At 33.7% G+C, this 20255-nt stretch overlaps 1 protein-coding gene across 2 annotated transcripts in view; it reads right to left on the bottom strand.

Annotated features, from left to right (window-relative positions):
• The window catches only part of LOC145243016 (monocarboxylate transporter 9-like), a 45579-nt gene that overhangs the window by 21968 nt on the left and 3356 nt on the right, over nt 1-20255 (bottom strand). The window contains exons 2-3 of one of the 2 annotated variants that reach the window (XM_080106131.1): nt 8790-9001; nt 120-263 (exon numbers count right to left, since the gene is read on the bottom strand). In XM_080106131.1, the coding sequence (XP_079962257.1) occupies nt 120-263; nt 8790-8970 (325 nt within the window). In that variant the 5' untranslated portion in view covers nt 8971-9001. The remainder of the gene's footprint in view (nt 1-119; nt 264-8789; nt 9002-20255) is intronic. The other variant, XM_080106132.1, reaches the window with a different exon arrangement.

Here is a 20255-nt window from a genome sequence, read left to right as displayed (position 1 = left end):
AATGATAGCGATGTGATTGCATGTGGTGTCAGGGCCAAGTTATCAGACACACACACAAAAAAATAGCCAACTGATATAAACCGTGCCGTTATACAGGTAATTTAATAAAAGAAACTTACCTGTCAAAAGGCTGTATGAAATTAAATAGATCCATATGTTTCGAGTAAAGAAACAAATGATAAAGCCAATAGCTTCCATCGATGCACCAACAATAACTGTCGTCCGGCAACCATATTTATACACAATGAAGCTAGCAATGGGTCCTGCAATAAATAAGCATTTTGCTTTGACAACCAAAAGAGTGACTCCGTTTCTGCAAGAAAAAAATGAGTTTATATGATGTTGAGTCATTCATATATATATATATATATATATATATATATATATATATATATATATATATATATATATTTAAAGCCAAAAACAATGCGGAGGAAGACCGGAAAAGATGAAGTAAAAAAGAAAAACAAACAGATGTAGAGTATCGTCTACATCTGTCTGTTTGTTTTTCTTTTTTTTTTGTTTTACTTTTTGTTTTTCTTGTTTATCTACATCTGTTTGTTTTTCTTTTTTACTTCATCCTTTCCGGTTTTCGTCCGCATTGTTCTTGGCTTAAAAAAATATATTGCTTTACCAACAATGCTTCAAGCAAACTACTACCTACTCTTATATATATATATATATATATATATATATATATATATATATATATATATATATATATATATATATATATATATGGTAAGGTGATTGATAATTTATAATTCAAAATTAAAATTAAAAATCAGTTTCAACAAGAAGAAAAACAACAAAGCCAATAAATTGTACGATCGTTTCGGAAACGATGTCTTTTATTGTGACAAACATTGAGTCATAGACAATAATTTTAGCATATAGTTTTTTTTTGTTTATATATATATATATATATATATATATATATATATATATATATATATAGTCACTGTATACTCATTAACACTTATCCTTGAGTGGCCTCCGGACCTTGATAAGTGTTGACTCATTTGTAATGCATATATATGTGCGCGCGTGTGTGTGTATGTGTGTGTGTACGTATTTATGTATATATGTATTTATGTTTGTATATATGTACATGCATACCGAAATACTTTACATAAGATATTCCTCGAAAGAAACGAAAATTGCAATACAATAACTGTCGTCTCTAGATGAGGGAAAGCGTAGAATATTCCATTTTCGGGGATTCATCCTAATCTTCCACGGAGCCTTATACTTTTATCAATCTTATTTTAATTTAAATTTAAAACATAATTCCTATAAGCCAAATCGCTTCAAGCAAAAAGAAGGACAGAAGTATGCTAAAAATATGCGTCTTATTAAATAGCTAATAGAACTACCCCTCCTAATTCTCACGGTGTTTTATATGCTATGTTCCAATGTTGTAGAAATTTTCTGCGTCTGAACATTGTAAAATTTTTATTAATTAGGAAAAACAAAAAATTAAAAAAAATTATATGGTCTTTTCTGCATTAAATTACTGTGGAATTCATTTTGTATAAGCATAAAAGGGAAAATGAATTCCTCATAAAACTGGTTATACGAGGGACGTGCAATAAGTAATGCCACTGACCCACTTCCCATAGCAGTAGAGCAACGAAACTTGGCACAGTTATTAGTCTTTCTCTACATAGGAACCACCCAGAGTTATGCATTTCTCCCATCGTTTGATGCAGCTCTGGAGACCGTTTTTGTAGAACACCCCAGGTTGGTCCTCCAACCACGTAGTGACTTCAGAAATCAAGGCTTCATCATCTGGGAAACGCTTTCCTTTCAAAAACAACTTCATGGCTGTGAAGAGGTGAAAGTCAAAGGGTGCAAGGTCAGGAGAGTAGGGCGGATGGAGGATGTTTTCATAACCACACGCCGGTGCTTCTGATATGGCGACATGCGAGTTGTGGACCGGAGCGTTGTCCTACAGGAGGAGGGTACTTTGCTGATCTTGTCCCGCCTCTTGATTTTGATAGATTTTCTTAATTTCCTCAAAAATGAAGCATAATAGGCTCCTGTAATTGTGGCACCCTTTGCCAGGAAATCTGTCATCACTACTCCGTCCTGGTCCCAGAAAACTGTGAGCATGACCTTGCCAGTGGAGGGCTGCACCTTTGCCTTCTTTGGAGGTGGTGAATCCAAGTGCTTTCACTGTATTGACTGGGCTTTGGTTTCTGAATCATAGTGATGGACCCAGGTTTCATCCTGTGTAATCAGTCTTTTGAAAACTTTGACTCATCTTCTTGGCACATCTCCAAATTCATCCTCGAGCACTCGACGCGTTCTCGCTTCTGGAATGGTGTGAGCAACTTGGGAATCCATCTGGTAGACACCTTATGCATATGCAAATGGTCATGAATGATAGTTTCCACAGACCCTGTACTAATCTTGACATCTTCGGCTATTTGACGAATAGTAATGTGTCGATCTTCCAAAATGGCAGCCTCAACTTGACGGACAGATGCCCCATAAATGGCAGAACGGGGGCGACCAGGTCTGGGAGCTGTTTCCACAGACTTCCGGCAATGTTTGAATTCACGATGCCAGCGTTTTACAAGGTCATATGATCGTGCATTATCACCATAAGTTTCTTTCATTTCATCAAAAGTCTCCTGTGGTGTGCGTTCTTTCAAATACAAAAACTGGATCACTGCTCGACATTCAACAGGTTCCATTTCACACCTGACTCAGTTCAAACACCTGTAAAACAGAAACCACAATGAATTTTGAGCTGTAATTTACCACTTAACTCGTAGAGATATAAATTGTTGCACCTGCAAAATTTCAGCTAAATCAGACACCTGGAAGTGGGTCAGGGGCATTACTTATTGCACGCCCCTCGTATAATAGCATTAATAAACAAAAGAGTAAAAGGTTCATTTGTCAAATAAATCAATTATCTAATTACTGAGTAATTGGAAATTATTATTTTATGCTTTTCGACTTTTATTTAAAACTACACTCAACATCGTCTTACTATCAACGCTTTCCTTGTGAACTCGGAGTATGCGAAATTCTCATATGTACAAAACAAAATCATTGAAAAAACAAAAATACCCCCACTTAGGGTAAGGATAATGAGTGAACGTTGGATAAAATGATGGTTAAAATTATTACGAACTTGCCAGGATTCGAACCTGGAATATTCAGATTTGTAGTCAGGCGTATTATTCATTGCGCCACAAGCCCTGGCCGTACGCCAACGCATGTTACCGCAACTGTATACAGACAGTGCTAAATTCCGTTGACATGGGCAGGTAACTCGATAATTATACAAAACGGCCCAAAAACCCTTATTTCGCCTTTTTTGTATGACTAGGCGTTGTTCGTTACGAACCATTAGATTAGGACAATCTAGGGACTCACACCTTTCAGGGGGGAGGGGAACAGTACATAGAGCCCGAGCAAAGCCGGGCTGAACCCCTAATATATATATATATATATATATATATATATATATATATATATATATATATATATATATATATATATTAATGGCCTGACAAGGCCATAAGGGAAGACAACGAAGCAAAAAACTCCGAAACAAAATTCTTCCCAAAGCAGCAAAACTAAAGCTGACTTGCTAGGACACTATATATATATATATATATATATATATATATATATATATATATATATATATATATATATATATATATATATATATATATATATATATATATATAATGCTAATTTGGGTATATTTTATTGGTTTTAAAATTTAACCAGTTGTCATAAAATTTTAACAAAAGAACAGTATTATAATCTTGTACAATTTTCATGTTTCAGCCAATAGAACCAAAGGTATGAACATTCCAATATTCAATTTGGCGACGAGTATGGACATATCCATGTATAGATATACCAATTTTTTAGGCAAATTTCTAAGTTTGAAATCTCGGCAACTACTGATCGGAATTTAATAAATGAAGGCTCGTTGGAAAGCTAAATTGTGTAGTGGGCTAAGTGACATTTGCCCTTAAGGTCGTACATTACTGTTTCAACAAGTGGAAGATCACTTTTCTATATTAACTTAACGTAAAATGAGCACCCACTGCATGGCCACCTTAGCTATAAAGTAGATGTTCATTTTACGTTAAATTAATATAGAAAACTGGTCCCCCACTTTATAATTTCTTTATATTTTGGAAACTACTTGTTTCCTGGGATTTTTCTGTTATTTTCGTTTTCAGCACTCTCGAAAACCTATTAATTCACAAAAAATCTGACATGGAAAAGACCTTATGAAATAACGCTTTTGTTGTTTTTCTTATTAATAAAAATGTGATCTATATCGATATTATTAATAAAATTCTAAATGTTTATTTATTTATTTTTATGTGTGTGTGTGTGTGTGTGTGTGTGTGTGTGTGTGTGTGTGTGTATACCAATAAAATGTTCTAACGAATAAACCGAAGGACATCGCACACACCCTTTTCACTGGCTTGCCTTTCATTGGCATACGGTCACCAACATTGGACATCGCAGCAGAAGTTTTTGAAAGCCGGCCGTATGATCTCTTTCTCTCTGTAGACTTGCGCACTGAACTACTCTTCAGCGGGGAAACTAGTGTCATCGTACGGTTGGCAACAACTTCTTTAAGTATAACCCTAATTAGTCCCATCTAAAACCATTTCATCCGAAGAAAAGTGTTTTAGCATTTTAAAATTATTCATGTGACAGATATGTCCTATTAGGAATAAAAAGGTTAATTATCTAAATTGTGCTAAAAGAAAAAAAATACTTTATATGTAAGATTATAGTATAATATATATTGTACAAGTATGAATATATCAATTACACTTGAATATATAGGAATTAATTTCGACGGTATAATTAAAAGCCTAACCAACGTAGATAGATATGTGTATGTTTGTGTACGTGTCTCTGTGTTTATGTAAGCGAAAATGAATAAAGACACGCATACGCACACACGCATATACATACACGCATACACACACACACACACACACACACACACACACACATATATATATATATATATATATATATATATATATATATATATATATATATATACTCGTGAGCAAAAAAAAAAAATGGACCAAACAAAATTTATACATTTTATTGCACTAAAAGCTACATTGAACAATGAACAATTGAACAAGGAAACTTAAACGAGACTAATAACACAGAACAAGACATTTACTTTAATAAATGCTTAGGATGGAATCGCATTCCCTTTTGATTTTTTTAAAGATCAATCCTTTTAGACATGCTCTTAATCAAAGTGGAACGCTCCGTGAAGAGGAGATGCTATTCCATTCACTTTGTACAGCGTCCGACAGTTTGTCATTGTTCAAACAAGTTCTTCTGGCCAATGCACGAGGTATTATGAACCAAATATTCTCGATTGAATTTAAATCGGGGCTTTGACCTGGCCAAAATATAACATCAAATGAGTTATCAGAAAACCATTCTTCTGTTACTTTAGCAGTGTGTGCAGGGGCATTATCATGTTGAAAAATAATGTTCTGAGATATTCCCAGCTTCTGGATACTTGGTAACAGTTCTGTTTCTAATATTCGAATGTATTCCTTTGCATTGATTGATTTCTCACATCTAATAAGTTCCTCAACTCCTGTTGCAGTAAAATTTCCCCAGACCATTGTCATTCCCGTGTTTAACTGTCGTTTTTATGCAACTTGGCGAAAATATTTCTCCTGTTCCTCGATTGCGCCGTTCGAGAGTATCGGCAGCATCACTAACAAGTCAAAATCTTGATTCATCTAACCAGAAAACTTTTCTGAACCAGTCTGTTTCTTTCTTGCCATAATATGAGAAAAATCTCTTTCTATCATTGATGTTCTTCTTAGATAAAAATGGCTTCTTGGCACACCTTTTAGAAGAAAATCCCATTTCTTTCATTCGTCTAGATATTGTATATCTAGAAAGAGAATTTCGAGCCCCTGTTTGGAATTTTTTGCTATGGTCAACATAAGTTTTCTTTCGATCCTTCAAAATAGTTAATGTAAGCCTGTAGTTGTCCCCAAGGTGGATGCTCTAGGGCCACCAGGTCCAGATTTCCCTTTTACTAAGCGTCTGACTTCGAACCTTTGACCAATTAGCTTCACTGCAGAAAAAGATATTTTCACATTTTCTTTTCTTAAAATATCAAAACTCTGCTTGGAAGTCATTTTGGACTACCTTAATCCTACAATTCGGGTTTTTATATCCTCGCCAAGAGGTGGGCTTACCATTTTTAGGATTCATTTTTTCACTTATCATTATATGCTGCAATAGTAATGATCTGCAAAATAGAATTTTCAGTTAAAATTAACAAAAATTTATGGAAAAATATTGAAAAATCGATTTCTTCCTTCTTTAACTCTTGGACCATTTTTTTGTATGGTCGAGAGGGAGAATTGCCGACTGTCAATACGACGGTTCTTGGGAGAGATGCTAGTCTAGCGGCATTGATGAGTTCTGATACAACGAAACAGTCGATGACTAAATATATATATATATATATATATATATATATATATATATATATATATATTATAGTTATTCTTTTATAACTACATACAATAGTGTTTCATGATTATGCAATCATCAGTGTATTTCTGCGGGTCAGTAGATTCGAACCCAGCCACGAAGCCACCTATGACTCCATTTGCAAAGCCATTATCTCCTTGCCACAAAAAAATTGCCACAAGAATGAAGGGAATTAACAACCGATAAACGCAAAATTCAGAGTAACAATAAATCAATAATGCTAGTTTACATCATCTTCAGTGGAGGCGCTACTTGTAACTATGTAACAGAGCGCGGACGAAATGCAAAATGACGTCATCGTAAGAATAAAGAACAAAAAGAACGTGTGAAACAGGGGAGCAGTTTCGGGGACAGGTTAGATAGCACGTTCATGTTAGAGGCGTGGTTGACGTCAAAGCCGTAACGAGAAGTCACGCGTGGCGGGAGAATGTGAAAATAAAATGGAGTCGAGTTATTATTAGTCCTATGTTCCTTGCAACATACTCTGCTACAAAATGTGAGTCCCGCGTGTAATCGTGTACTACGTTACAACTTACCTAATAAATAGATCATACCGGCATACATGTAATCCAAGTAATATATTATTTCTTATTTTCGTTGGCGTTTTGCAGGAGAACGTCACGCATGAACCCAACTGTGTACTGTAAACCTCCGCAAGAAAAACGAGTTCCAAAAGCTACGAACTTTGGCACCCAAGACCAACATTTATCTATTGTTATGCCATCCAGAGACAACACTTTTCGACAAATATTTGACTTCACCAATTGACTTTCCTGTGTTAGTTTATTTTATATATTTGCGCATGAATTTTAACTATATATTGGGTTGGTGCAAAAACAATATCGTTTTCTCACATATGTAACGTTTATATGATTTATGAATTGATATATAGCCATGTTATATATCATTTTGAAGCGCGTTTTTCGCTCTATCGAATCGCGTTATTGGTTGCCGTTCTCAATTTCTAAATTAATTTTTTGCAGGCTTTTCGACAGCATGGACAAAATTCAAATCCGCGTGATTTTCTTGTTCCAGTTCAAACTAGGCCGAAAAGCTGCCGAGACACCTCGTGATATCAATAATTCCTTTGACCAAGAAACCACTAACGAACGTGTGGCACAACAGTGGTTCAAGAAATTTCGCAATGGTGACAAGAGCCTCGAAGATGAAGACGGTCGCAGCCAGCCGACTGTGGTTGATAATAAACATTTGAAAACCTTAATTGAAGCTGATCCTTGCAAAACCACACGTGAAGTTGCTGTTGAACTTGAGGTCAACCACTCAACAGTCGTTCGCTATTTAAAGCAAATAGAGAAGTAAAAAAACTTTGAATAAATGGGTGTCGCATGAATTGAACGATTGTCAAAAAGTCGTCGTTTTGAGGTATCTTCTACGTTCCTTCTGCGCAAAAAGAAAAAAAAAAACGATCCATTTCTCGAGTGAATTGTGACGTGTGATGAGAAGTGGATTCTCTACGACAACCGGCGATGTTTGGCACAGTGGTTGGATGCCGGAAAAGCTTCACAACACTTCCCGAAGCTGAAATTGCACCAAAAAAACATTATGGTGACTGGTGATCTGCGGCTGGTCTCATTCATCTTAGATTCTTGAATTCGGGCGAAACGATTACGGCGAAGTACTGCCGACAAATTGACGAAACGCACCAAAAGCTCCACAGTATGTGCCCGAGATTGGTCAATATGAAGGTACCCATTCTCCTCCATGACAACGCTCCACCGCATGTTTCTCAACTGACCCTGCAGTAGCTGAGCGAATTGGGCTACGAAACTGCTTCATTCGCCATATTCACCGGACCTCTTGCCCACCGATTATCACTTTTTCAAGCATCTCGACAACTTCAAGCGGGAAAAATACTTTAAAAGCGGAGATGATGCCAAATCGGCTTTCAATAACTTCATCATTTCTGGAACTCCGTATTTCCATGCTAATGGAATAAATAAACCTGTTTCTCGTTGGCAAAAATGTGTTGATTCTAATGATTTTTATTTCGATTAATAAAGTTTATTATGAAAGGGGTTATGATCTTTTGAAGTTGAACGTCAAAAAAACGACATTATTTTTTTATAGTTACTATATACTTGGTGTTTATGTTGGTGTTTTTTGTTCGACTTTAAATTGTGATGTTAACGAATAGGCTTTTAAAATGTTAAAATTTAACGTTACACAACGCTTACACAATAAACAGTGCTACATCTACAGTGGAGACACAACTTGTAACTTACCTGATAAATTGACCATACCGGCATACATCGAAGTAATCCAAGTAATATAACGTTTCTCATTTTCGTCGGCGTTTTGCAGAAGAGCGATGCGTATGAATCCAACTGTGTACTGTAAACCTCCGCAAGAAAAATGAGTTCCAAAAGCTGCCAACATCGTCACCCAAGACCAACCTTTGTCCATTATTATGTCAACGAGAGATCTGAAAAAGAATCTTTGGAGCCAAATGGTTGATTTCCACAATTGATTTTCATGTGTTAGTGTGTTTTATACATTAACACGTTTATTTAATGTTTTTACGCAGTCGTTTTGAATTTTACATATTTACGTCAGCCCAGGATCCCGGGCCCCCAAAGTCAACAAAGATTAGTTCATTCCAGTAATGATCCGGTCCCTGTTGATCTTGTGGTAGGATTTAAGTTCTGTGCAGTTCTAGACGGTAGCTTCTTTCCAAGAACTGCGAACTTGTTGAACTCATTTCCTGCTGACTGTTTTCCTTCTACATCTGCTGGTTACGCTATAATCATTTTTCTTTCTTGTTAGCATTTTACAGTAGGAGACTTTTTACCTTGTCTGGAGCGATTTCCATAAAAAATAATGTTACCGGAAGTTTCGCTTCTTTTTGAGAAGAACTCTGGAGTGACAACAAGTCTCCTCAGATTATTATTATTATTATTATTATTATTATTATTATTATTATTATTATTATTATTGCTGATAATAATAATAATAATAATAATAATAATAATAATAATAATAATAATAATAATAATAATAAATTAGACTAAGACTATTACTGATAATGTTAATATGATCCAAACTATTACATATATATTGAAAATTTAAATAAGAAATGAACTGTGGAGAATATTTATTATTAAGTGCTGTTCATAAAATTGTTATATAAATAAAGTACCTGTATGATTATGTTTTGACAGTGTTCCGTTGTTTTTTTTCTCCCTCTCACTCTCTCTCTCTCTCTTTCTCTCTTAATATATATATATATATATATATATATATATATATATATATGTGTGTGTGTGTGGGGGGGGAGGGTGTAAGAAAAAAGTAGAAATATAGACATTTTTTCCAGTGAATCGCATCTTACGACATAATTTAGAATGCTACTTTCAAATTTGATTTTACATTACAGACATTTTGATGTCAAATTTTGGGAACTACATCACACTTTTTCTGTGGATTATTCATAGAGTCTAGACCTCTTTTGGATTATCCTTGTAACCTATCCGTTTGACAGTTTATCAGATTTCATACATACATGATTTCTCTAAAATTTTAGTATTCAATTTATGTACCAACGAGCAAAATTTATGGACTACGTATAAATATCATTTTGCTAACTACGTTTACTCTGAGGAGACCAGCTATTCATTAAAACTCCATGGAATAACGAAAAAATATTAATTTCTTTGTACTCTTTTTTTTTTTTTTTGAAAAATAAATTGTTGTAAACTTTAATTTACAGAATTTAAATCAAATTTTTTTAACACACATATATGTCTATACTCCTTTAATTTTGTTTCTTTTTGTGGATTGACAATCATAAAACCCCCTTTCTCTACTCATTTAAAAAGGGAATAAAACTTTGTTATATATGGGTCGTTGAATTGCATTAATCTACAAAAGATCTAGCCAATTTGCATATTCTTTTAAACATATATTTTAATAAATTCCCTATCAGTAAGTACAAACTTCTTTCTATATATATTTATGTATGCGTATATATCTTTGTTTACAAGTTTTTACCGACCAAGCACCTCTGTCTGCTTTGATCTACATACATGAACGTTCATATATAGGGTATTCAAACCCATGCGAAACTATATATTTGAGTCTTAGCCGGGAAAATCTGTGCCAAAAGTGTAAACAATAAAAAAAAGGAAATGTGCCAGGTGACGGTCAAACGACGGCATTACGAATATGCATGCGTGACGTAATAGGTATTAGTTCATGTTTTAATTTTAACCTTGCAGTAAACATGTCTTCATCGTACAGTCATTAACGTCAAAGGAAAAAAAGTAAATCATAAGCTAAATGTTTTGGTTTCGATTCTCGGTAGTGGCGCACGAATCATTTTTAAAAAACTTTTTAAAATCATTATTATATAGTGGGTCTAATATAATATAATAATAAATACCAAATCTGCATTAATCAAAATATATTTAAGCATATTTTAATACCAGGCGGTCTGCTAGTAATATATATATATATATATATATATATATATATATATATATATATATATATTGTGTGTGTGTGTGTGTGTGTGTGTGTGTGTGTGTGTGTGTGTGTGTGTGTATATATATATACTAGTATGCTAGTATATATATAAAAGTGAAAGTGTCTGTCTGTCTGTCTGTCTGTCTGTGTACATTTCCCTACACAACTGTCAATTTTCAGTCTACAGACTCGAAATTTGATATACAGGGTATTGAGATTTGGGAAAAGCTTTGTAATCCGTTTTAGGCCAGACATTTGACTATTAAGGGGTCAAAGTTCAACGATTTGACCTTTGAGAACTCTACCAAACTCCTCCGTCGATTTCGGGTATAAACGCTTGAACATTTAGATATAAGTTCCTTTGACATAGATCTAACTTAATAACTTGATTTGAGCCCAAAACAATAAATGTTAAGAGGTCATAATAGAGGTCAAAGTTTTAAAAAATTGACGTCTGCGGTCTCTACCTAATTACTCAGACAATTTCTGATTTAAACATTTGAAATTTTACATAAAGGGTATTCAGAAATAGGGCAAGCTTTTAAATCGGTTTGGGTCGAAAATTTGAGCTACCAATATATAAATGTATGCATGTATGTTTGTATGTCTGCCTAAAACTTTCGACAGAGGCGGCGAGTTTTCACAAGATCAGTATCGCTTTGAGGATCGGCCCTTCAGACGACAAATATCGAAAAATTGGCTAAAAACATTAATTTCTTTACCCTCAACTGGGCACTTTTCTACAGGAGGGGGTTGCTTTTTTCGTCGATATTTTCGAAAGCTTTCCCCTCTTTTCGAATATCTAGCCTTAATTTAAACCTACGTCACTTCTGGTTTGGCGGTAGTCGTAACAGCAAATATGTTACGTTTTTTCCCGTTCTTTTCCTCCTTCACGGTAGAGGTTCGAGCCTGCCTTCCTACTACCACTATTTTTTGCTCAACACACACCTCCAAACACCCGGACAACGCCGGGCACCCATGCTAGTATATATATATATATATATATATATATATATATATATATATATATATATATATATATATATGTGTGTGTGATATGTGTGTGTGTGTGTGTGTGTGTGTGTGTGTAATTCCATTGGTTATATATAAGGTATTAAAATATTTTTATGTACGAATAATTAAATAAGCCTTAAGATGAACGGATAAATGGAAAAAACACCGCATTTATTCACTTAGATTTACACATGGAAAACCATACATAAAAAACAAAACGAATATTAATATATCACTGAAAGATAAATTAATAATATGGCCGTGATATTCATGGGGGGTGGAGTTTTATCACCATTTGTTTTTATTTATTTTATGTTTCATTTTTTACTCATTGTCAAGACTTCAAAGGAATTTTTTTCTTGTTCTGGTTTTTCGAACCAAATATACATTTTACATTAAATAAAAACACCTAAAACTTATCCAGTTAGGTAGAAGAGTAACTTATCTTGCTTTTGGTAACATTTGTTTGTTATTTTGACCATTTTTTTTCGAACCTCTGTGGATTCTAAAACGAACCCAATTTTTTACTTTTAGTTTTGAAAAAGAGTTAAACTTATTAAATTTTAAAATTGTATAACGATATTTTTTCAAGTACCATCGTATGTATTAGTTATTTATCAAATGAATCGTTACATCTTTTTTTCCAAATTATTTTTTAGAGTTTTCCTCTGTAACTGTATGTGCTTATTAGTGTGTATAAAAAAGCACGTATCTCTGAACGAAGAAAGTTGGAAAAATGTTTTTTTAATCTCATAAACAAATCATTTTATATACGATTTTTCTAAGCCCAATAGCAAACAATTTTTTTTAAGTTATCAAGTATATATTTTTAGTTAAATTTTCAATACATTTAATGAACTTTTAGCCCGGATCGTGGGTTTATTATTATATTGTTGATAATTCCTCCGGTTTAAAGTCGTCGCAATTCTTGTTTACTATATTGCATAAGCAGTGCAGTCGTCTTCCTCTCTTCTAGTGACATTCATACACTGTTCCCAATTTTCTTAGCAAAAGCCTAACTTTTTTAGCGTCTCTCCATGTACTGCAATCCGATACAAAAATATTTTCATATCTCCTATAGAAATGGTCAAAAGTGGCATATTCTTCTGGTTTATAATTGAAGTTTTCTATGGCGTTCCACACAGCCGTCTGCGAGAATGCGTCATGATTTTCCTTTGCTTTCATTAACTGTGTTGCTTCCAGAATTTTCCTTTGTTCTTCCTGTGTTTTCATCAAGATTTTTTCGAAATGTTTCTGTTGTTGCAACAACTCTTTTTTTAAATTTCTCCTGGCTTTCAAGTTGTCTTTGTTGCAAAGTGCGGTTTTTTCTGCTTGAATTTTAAAAAATTTCTCCTGATTTTCAAGTTGACTTTGTTGCAAAGTGTGGTTTTTTCTGCTTGAATTTTAAAAAATTTCTCCTGATTTTCAAGTTGACTTTGTTGCAAAGTGCGTTTTTTTTCTGCTTGAATTTTAAAAAATTTCTCCTGGCTTTCAAGTTGTCTTTGTTGCAAAGTGCGGTTTTTTTCTGCTTGTATTTTAAAAAATTTCTGGCTTTCAAGTTGTCTTTGTTGCAAAATGCGGTTTTTTTTTTGCTTGAATTTAAAAAAATTTCTCCTGGCTTTCAAGTTGACTTTGTTGCAAGGCGAGGTTTTGTTCTGTTTGAAATTTGAATAATTGTAAAACTCGGCGTCCATCGTAACGAATTCAATTTACGAAACACAATTTACACTTGAAATAAAAAAAAATCAGTTTTCTCAATATTATTTCGTGAGCAAAAATTCCATCCAGCTTTTCTTATCTCAATTCTTTTGTTTGAAGCATAACAGTTAAGAAAAGATTACTTTCTGAAATTTGATTTATTGTACGAGATATTTTTTGTAGAAATAAAGTCCGTCGAAATAACATTTGTCAAAAAAAACTTATTTTACTTTTGTTTTTTACTTGTACGTGGTTTTACGTAGCAAACAATAAAATCCTACGCTTTTTAGCGAATCGGCTTTTTTGTATGGAAAAATCATTTTTATTTTTAACCTCTGTGTTTTGCACAATATGACTTTTATAAGGTCTTTTATAAGCACTAATGCTTACGAATATATGTTCTTTCTCTCTTCCACAGTCCGTTTCTCCTCTTGTCAAATTTGATGGTGGTTTTACGTGTTTTTGTGGTAGTTAACCTGAACTAGTCATTTGAAGAAAAAGACTCTTATCGTGAAAAAAAAAAAAAAACTGGTTTCTTGTGCAAAAACAAAACAAAAAAAACAGTGAACCTTTTTCTTTCTTTTTTTTTTTTTTTTTTTTGAAACACTCGTGTCAGTCTGTTCAATTATTTTAATATTATTCGCATTCTCTCGCTGTAGGTTTTTGACAGCGAGTCTTTAGTTGTTTTTTTAACACCGTCACATTACTATTGCAGTGATTAATTTGCTGTTAATATTTGCGCATCTAAATATCTGTTTGAAATAACGAAAGTGTTTTGCCGTAAAAATTTCGCGAATCCTTGTATTTCAATCACTTTTGGTGATTGTTTGCAGTGATTTCGTTTCGATTCCGTCGTCGTCAATCTGTTGTATCGTAACCCAATAGTAAAAGAAGAAAATCAAGTCGAGGTTGGTCTAACAAACGAAGTGTATTAACATCACAGGTACAAGGGTACGAATACGGGTATAACTGACTAGCGCTCAGCTAAGCAGTGAAGTACTGTCACTCCTTCACACCGTTGTAGACATTACTGGCACTATATATATATATATATATATATATATATATATATATATATATATATATATATATATATATTTGAAAATTTGAGTTGAAAATTGGAATAAAATGTTCTATTTTATGTTAATGTTGTTGTAACTTTAAAAACGAATGTCAAATACTGTTGAGTTTCTTAGGTGCACAGCAGTGCCAGGTTTTCTGAAAAAGCATGTATTTCATTTATTTTCAGAACCGAAACCTGGATAATCATGAAACAACTGAACCGTCAAAGCGGCTATCAACAATGTCAAGCTAAAAACCAAAAAAACAAAGAGGCAACGCTAAACGACATTAAAGGATCTTTGCTGAAGTGGATACAAAAACCAGAAATTCTCAAAAGTTCTGAGTTTATTGAAGCTGAAAGTAAAGCGCATGAAAAACAGTTCGAAAGCCATTTTCCAAGTGATAGCGATCAATCGAGAGACAGCAACACAAAACAAACTGATATTGAAGATCATTATGATACAGCAATTGCAAATTGATCAGAAGAAGAGTTTGAAGGCTCAGCCGCCAGCACCGCCAGTAATTTGTCAACATTCAACGATATGTTATCATGGCAAATTCCAGTGCCTGATAGTGTAAGAATTGATATCATCAAAAGAAAGAGAGAGAGAGAGAGAGAGGGGAGAGAGGAGAGAGAGAGAGCCATTCCAGAATAAGCAGGGACCTTTCAGGTCGGTTAAAAGGCCAGGTTAAAAGGTTAAAGGTGAATTTCAGCAACTTTCTACAACCTGGTTTTATTCTTCATTGTCAAATGGCGACAGGGTGCTACGATCGTGGATGGCTTCATCGCTGCGTGACAGAAAGTTGTACTGCTTTTGCTGTTTGTTGGTTGCCAAAGATAACAAGGCTCCTGGAACATTTACTTTCGTCACTGGTTTTGAAGCCTGATGGGAGCTAAATCCCAAAATTATTGAGCATGAACAGTCAAAGGACCATCTGTCGTGCTAAGAGAATGTGAAAATGCTGGCTTTACGACTCCAGCTGCAAAAACTATCGATGCATCGCACATTTCCCTTATGGAAGAAGAGAAAATGAAGTTCAGAGACATTCTGCACAGAGTTTTAGACGTGATACTTTTTCTTGCACGACAGAACCTGGCATTTAGAAGAGATCGCTAGAATACGTCCTCATTAAACAAAGGTAACTTCTTGGAACTTGTCGAATTGTTATTTCACTATGATGTAGTGTTAAAGGAGCATCTGTTCAGCCTCCAGCAAAGCGCGAACAGTCAGACAATATGTTCATACATGTCGCATGAAACACAGAACGAGTTTATTTCTCTTTCGGCATAACATGTGATTGAAAAACTCATTGCTGACATCAAGAATGCAAAGTACTTTGGTATACTTTTTGATAGCACACCAGATGCGTTGTATGCAGATTAAATGTCAACAGTAATTAGATATGTACATATCAGCGATTGTGCAGTTGAAGTGAGTCATTCCTGGGATTTTTACATTTGAAAGGTGAAACAGCTACTGCATTGACTTACGAGATTCTTGAGAAATTAGAAAACGAAGGACTAGATATTAAGTTCTGTCGCGGTCAAGGGTACGGTAATGCTGCAAGCATTGCCAGAATCCATGGTTGGTGTGCAAAAAAAAAGAACATTAATCCAAGGCCGTTTTTGTACGTTGTTCTAATCATTCTTTGAACTTTTGTGGGAAACATTCGTTTTCTAACAATCCCTCTTGTGTAACATTTTTAGCAGTCTTAATAGTCCATGATTTAGGACTCTAATAATGCAGTCAGTACGTTTTCGCGAGCGGCATACAAAAAACATACTTTTATGCTTTTTTGGGAGGAAGTATTTAATTATAGAACTTGTGAAGCAGGTGCTTTTGCAATTTAATTAATTGTATTCCGTAAGTAACGCGCCGACATTAACCTAGCAGATGAACCGTTTAATATTTCACAAAAAATATGCTTACACGGGGGAAGTGGCGCCCCCTTAGCATAGAGTGAAGAGGGGGTCAGTGGGGTGACATTTGAGCGGACCGCCCCGGGTAACGTTTATTCTAGCTACGCCACTGTCTCCGCTCTGCCGTTATTTTGATAAGAAGTGCTCGTTTGAGCTTCAATCTATGGTCCCTTGCAAACCTTAAAAAAACACTTATCTAGCTACAATCATTACCAACAATTTCCCGCATTCCTTATCTGTGCCTAAATCTAAACGCAAATTTCATAAACAAAGTTTCTTTCCTAGAACTGCGCGCCCGTGGAATTCTGTTTCACTGGGCCGCTTTCTAGCTGACTACAACATAGCCATCTTCAAGTCCAATGTAAACCAGTACTTGTTCAACCTCAACCAAATTCTACCTAATCTTCACCACAAACGACCATCACGCTGTTATTTCAGTGATCACTTCATACTCATTAAACTTTATCCTTGAGTGGCTTTCGGGCATGATAAGTGGTGACTCCCTTTGAAAAAGCAGTTATAGCGAATGTTATTGTAGACGTAAAATGCCGAAATAAATCTAGACTGGAAAATATAAAGTTGCGTTATTTAAAAACAAACTAGAAAAGTGTCTGTTGTCTAGTAAAAAGAGGAGTTTATCGTCCGTCCTCGGCTAGCTTTCCGTCGAGTTTTATTTCGGCGTTTTATATGTGCAATGAAACTTAATATAACTTGCTGTTCAATGTTTGTTTTTTTGTAAATATCTAAATATTAATTTACTTGTCCGTCCGTCCTGTGTCACGAAACATTAATTAATGAGAAAAGAATTACCTGCCTTTATAGTTGCTGTTTATCATTTAAAATCATTAAAACCAAACAAGCAATCCAATTTACCAAATTTCCGCTACTAACGATTACTATATACTGTACACTCAGTAACTCTTATCCTCGAGTGGCCCCGGGCCTTTGATAAATGTTGACCCCTGTGTACAAAACAAAAATTGCCTATTTTATTTTGTAATTTAAAAAAAAGATCATATTGACAGAAAACTGTAAGTTTTCTTTTTTTTTAATTATTGTTTCTTTTAAAAATTTAAGAAAAAAAGTGCCAGTGAATTGAGATTTGTTCCATATCCAGCAAAAAGATATAATATGTTGTGTGTTGAATTTTCGGGTTTGTATTACTGTACACACAGATTCGAAAAAGTTGTCAAAAAACAAATATATAACAAATAAATGTTACCAAAGGCAAGATGAGTTACTTTTCTACCTAACTGGATATATTTTTCGTGGTTTTATTCAATTTAACATGTTTATTCAGCTCGAAAAACATACAGTGTTTACCGATGTATTGGAAAATTCAAGATGGCGTCTGACTCTCTCTTTAACACTATAAGTTACGGAAAAGGTGTTATAAATAAAAAACTGGATAAAATACTGTTAAAATTCGCTCAATAAATGTTACCGTGACATAGGTTGACATATATTCGGCGGTTTTTTAACCGTATTTTGTCTAGTTTTTTATTTATAACACCTTTTCCGAAACTTACCGTGTTAAAGAGAGAGTCAGACACCATCTTGAATTTTCCAATACATCGGTAAACACTGTATATTTTTCGAGCTGAATAAACATGTTACATTGAATAAAACCACAAAAAATATATACAGTTTGGTAGAAAAGTAACTTATCTTGCCTTTGATAACATTTATTTGTTATATATTTGTTTTTCGACAACTTTTTCGAATCTATGTGTACAGTAATGCAAACCCGAATTTTCATTAAAAAAAAAAAAATTTCTGAAATTGATTCTTTTTAGCTTTAAAGTTAAAAACAATTTACTAAAATATTGTTTTAAATTCATCGTTGTTTGTTGTCTTCTATTTTGTATTTCTTTTTATTTATAATTTGTTTTACGTATTTTCAAGTACTGTGTAATTTTCAGGGTTTTTGCTAATAACGATTAATGGTCTAAACAGTTTTTTAATTAGTCAAGCAAGGAACTGCGAGACTCAACAAAATGTTGAGTCGAAGCTAAGTTCACTTGCGATGACTACTATTCCGTAATTAATGAAGCTTCAGGTAATCTATATAAAAACAAATTTAGAATTTACTCACTAAATATTTAATGAATTCTTTTGAAATAGTAACATTAGTACTAACCTAGATTTAAAATAGGTCAGGACACTAGATACCTACGCTCCCCGCCAAAACAGCACACACAAAGGAACGGCCATTGTCCTGTAAGTGCCTGCTCATTGGCTGATTAGGAAGGGTGCGGGGAAAACTAGAAAGCTGATTGGCTAACTAAAAAACACAATAGAATGCGCGTATATAAAAACGCGAGACAACCACAAAATCCTCGCATAAGCCTGATGAATCCTACCGTGGATTAAACGCGGAATATTAAGTGTAGCTTAATTGCCATATATATTTTATAACTTACTACTTAATATATATATATATATATATATATATATATATATATATGTATGTATATATATATATATATCGGATATATATATATGTATATATATATATATATAATAAAAATTACAATAAGTTTACCAAGGTAATCAAAATGGTAAACTTAAAATATATTATAAATATTAAAGTGTTAATATTTACAAGTAACTTTTAACTTTTTTTTTTAACTTTTTAATTTTCTATTTTTAATTTATTTACTTTCATTTTTTTTTTAATATAATAGACGCTCCATTTTATAAACTTAGCCATTTATTTGTTCTTCTGACCAGTTTTCTTAATTTAATTCTGGTACTTTCACGTGCATATCTAAGTTGACCTAATTATTAACGCTAACTTTCGCGCTTTTTGTCTGGGTCAGTTTGACCTTGCTTTTCAAATTTAAACTTTCACCGCTTTTCGTTTTTTTTTTTTTAAACCTTAATTTACTTGATTCCTCCAGCCTTGACAGACGTGTTTTAAATATTCTCTCCGGTGCTTTTTCTTTTAATGATTTGGAATTCATTCCATTTGCGATTTTTTCCAAGGAACTCTGCCTTTTGGATCATTTTTGGCCATTTAGAATTTACCCATTGGATTGGAAATTTTAAGTTCGACCGTTTTGGATTTTACCATTCTTGGATTATTTACCCTTCATCGGACTATCCATTCATGTGAAATCTTTTTATCATTTTTTTTACCTCCTATTCCCCTTACCTCACCCTTTTTTTTAACCAAGTAAGATCTGTGACTTACTTGTAGCTTCATTAAATACTTTTATATGCAAAATCCGATCCTGCATTTTGCTAATTCCTGCCCTCTGATGAGAAGTAGAGTATTTCTTCGAAACTCCGCGGATTAAGGACTATCCACTTATCTTGTGCTTCCTTTTTTAAAATTAAATGTTTTTAACTCTTTTTCAAGATGTCTGTTAACATGTTTTATTAATCATTTGTTCATATATATATATATATATATATATATATATATATATATATGTGTGTGTGTGTGTGTGGGGGGACTTTCATAAATTTAAAACTGTTTATTTAATTATTTATTATATATATATGTATGTGTGTATTTATAAATTAT

Source organism: Euprymna scolopes, chromosome 21 (genome assembly GCF_053919585.1).
Source record: "Euprymna scolopes isolate OS-2025 chromosome 21, ASM5391958v1, whole genome shotgun sequence".
Classification (NCBI taxonomy): Eukaryota; Metazoa; Mollusca; class Cephalopoda; order Sepiida; family Sepiolidae; genus Euprymna; species Euprymna scolopes.
The sequence above is the reverse complement of the archived record's forward strand: the minus strand, read 5'-3'. Positions and strand labels throughout refer to the sequence as shown.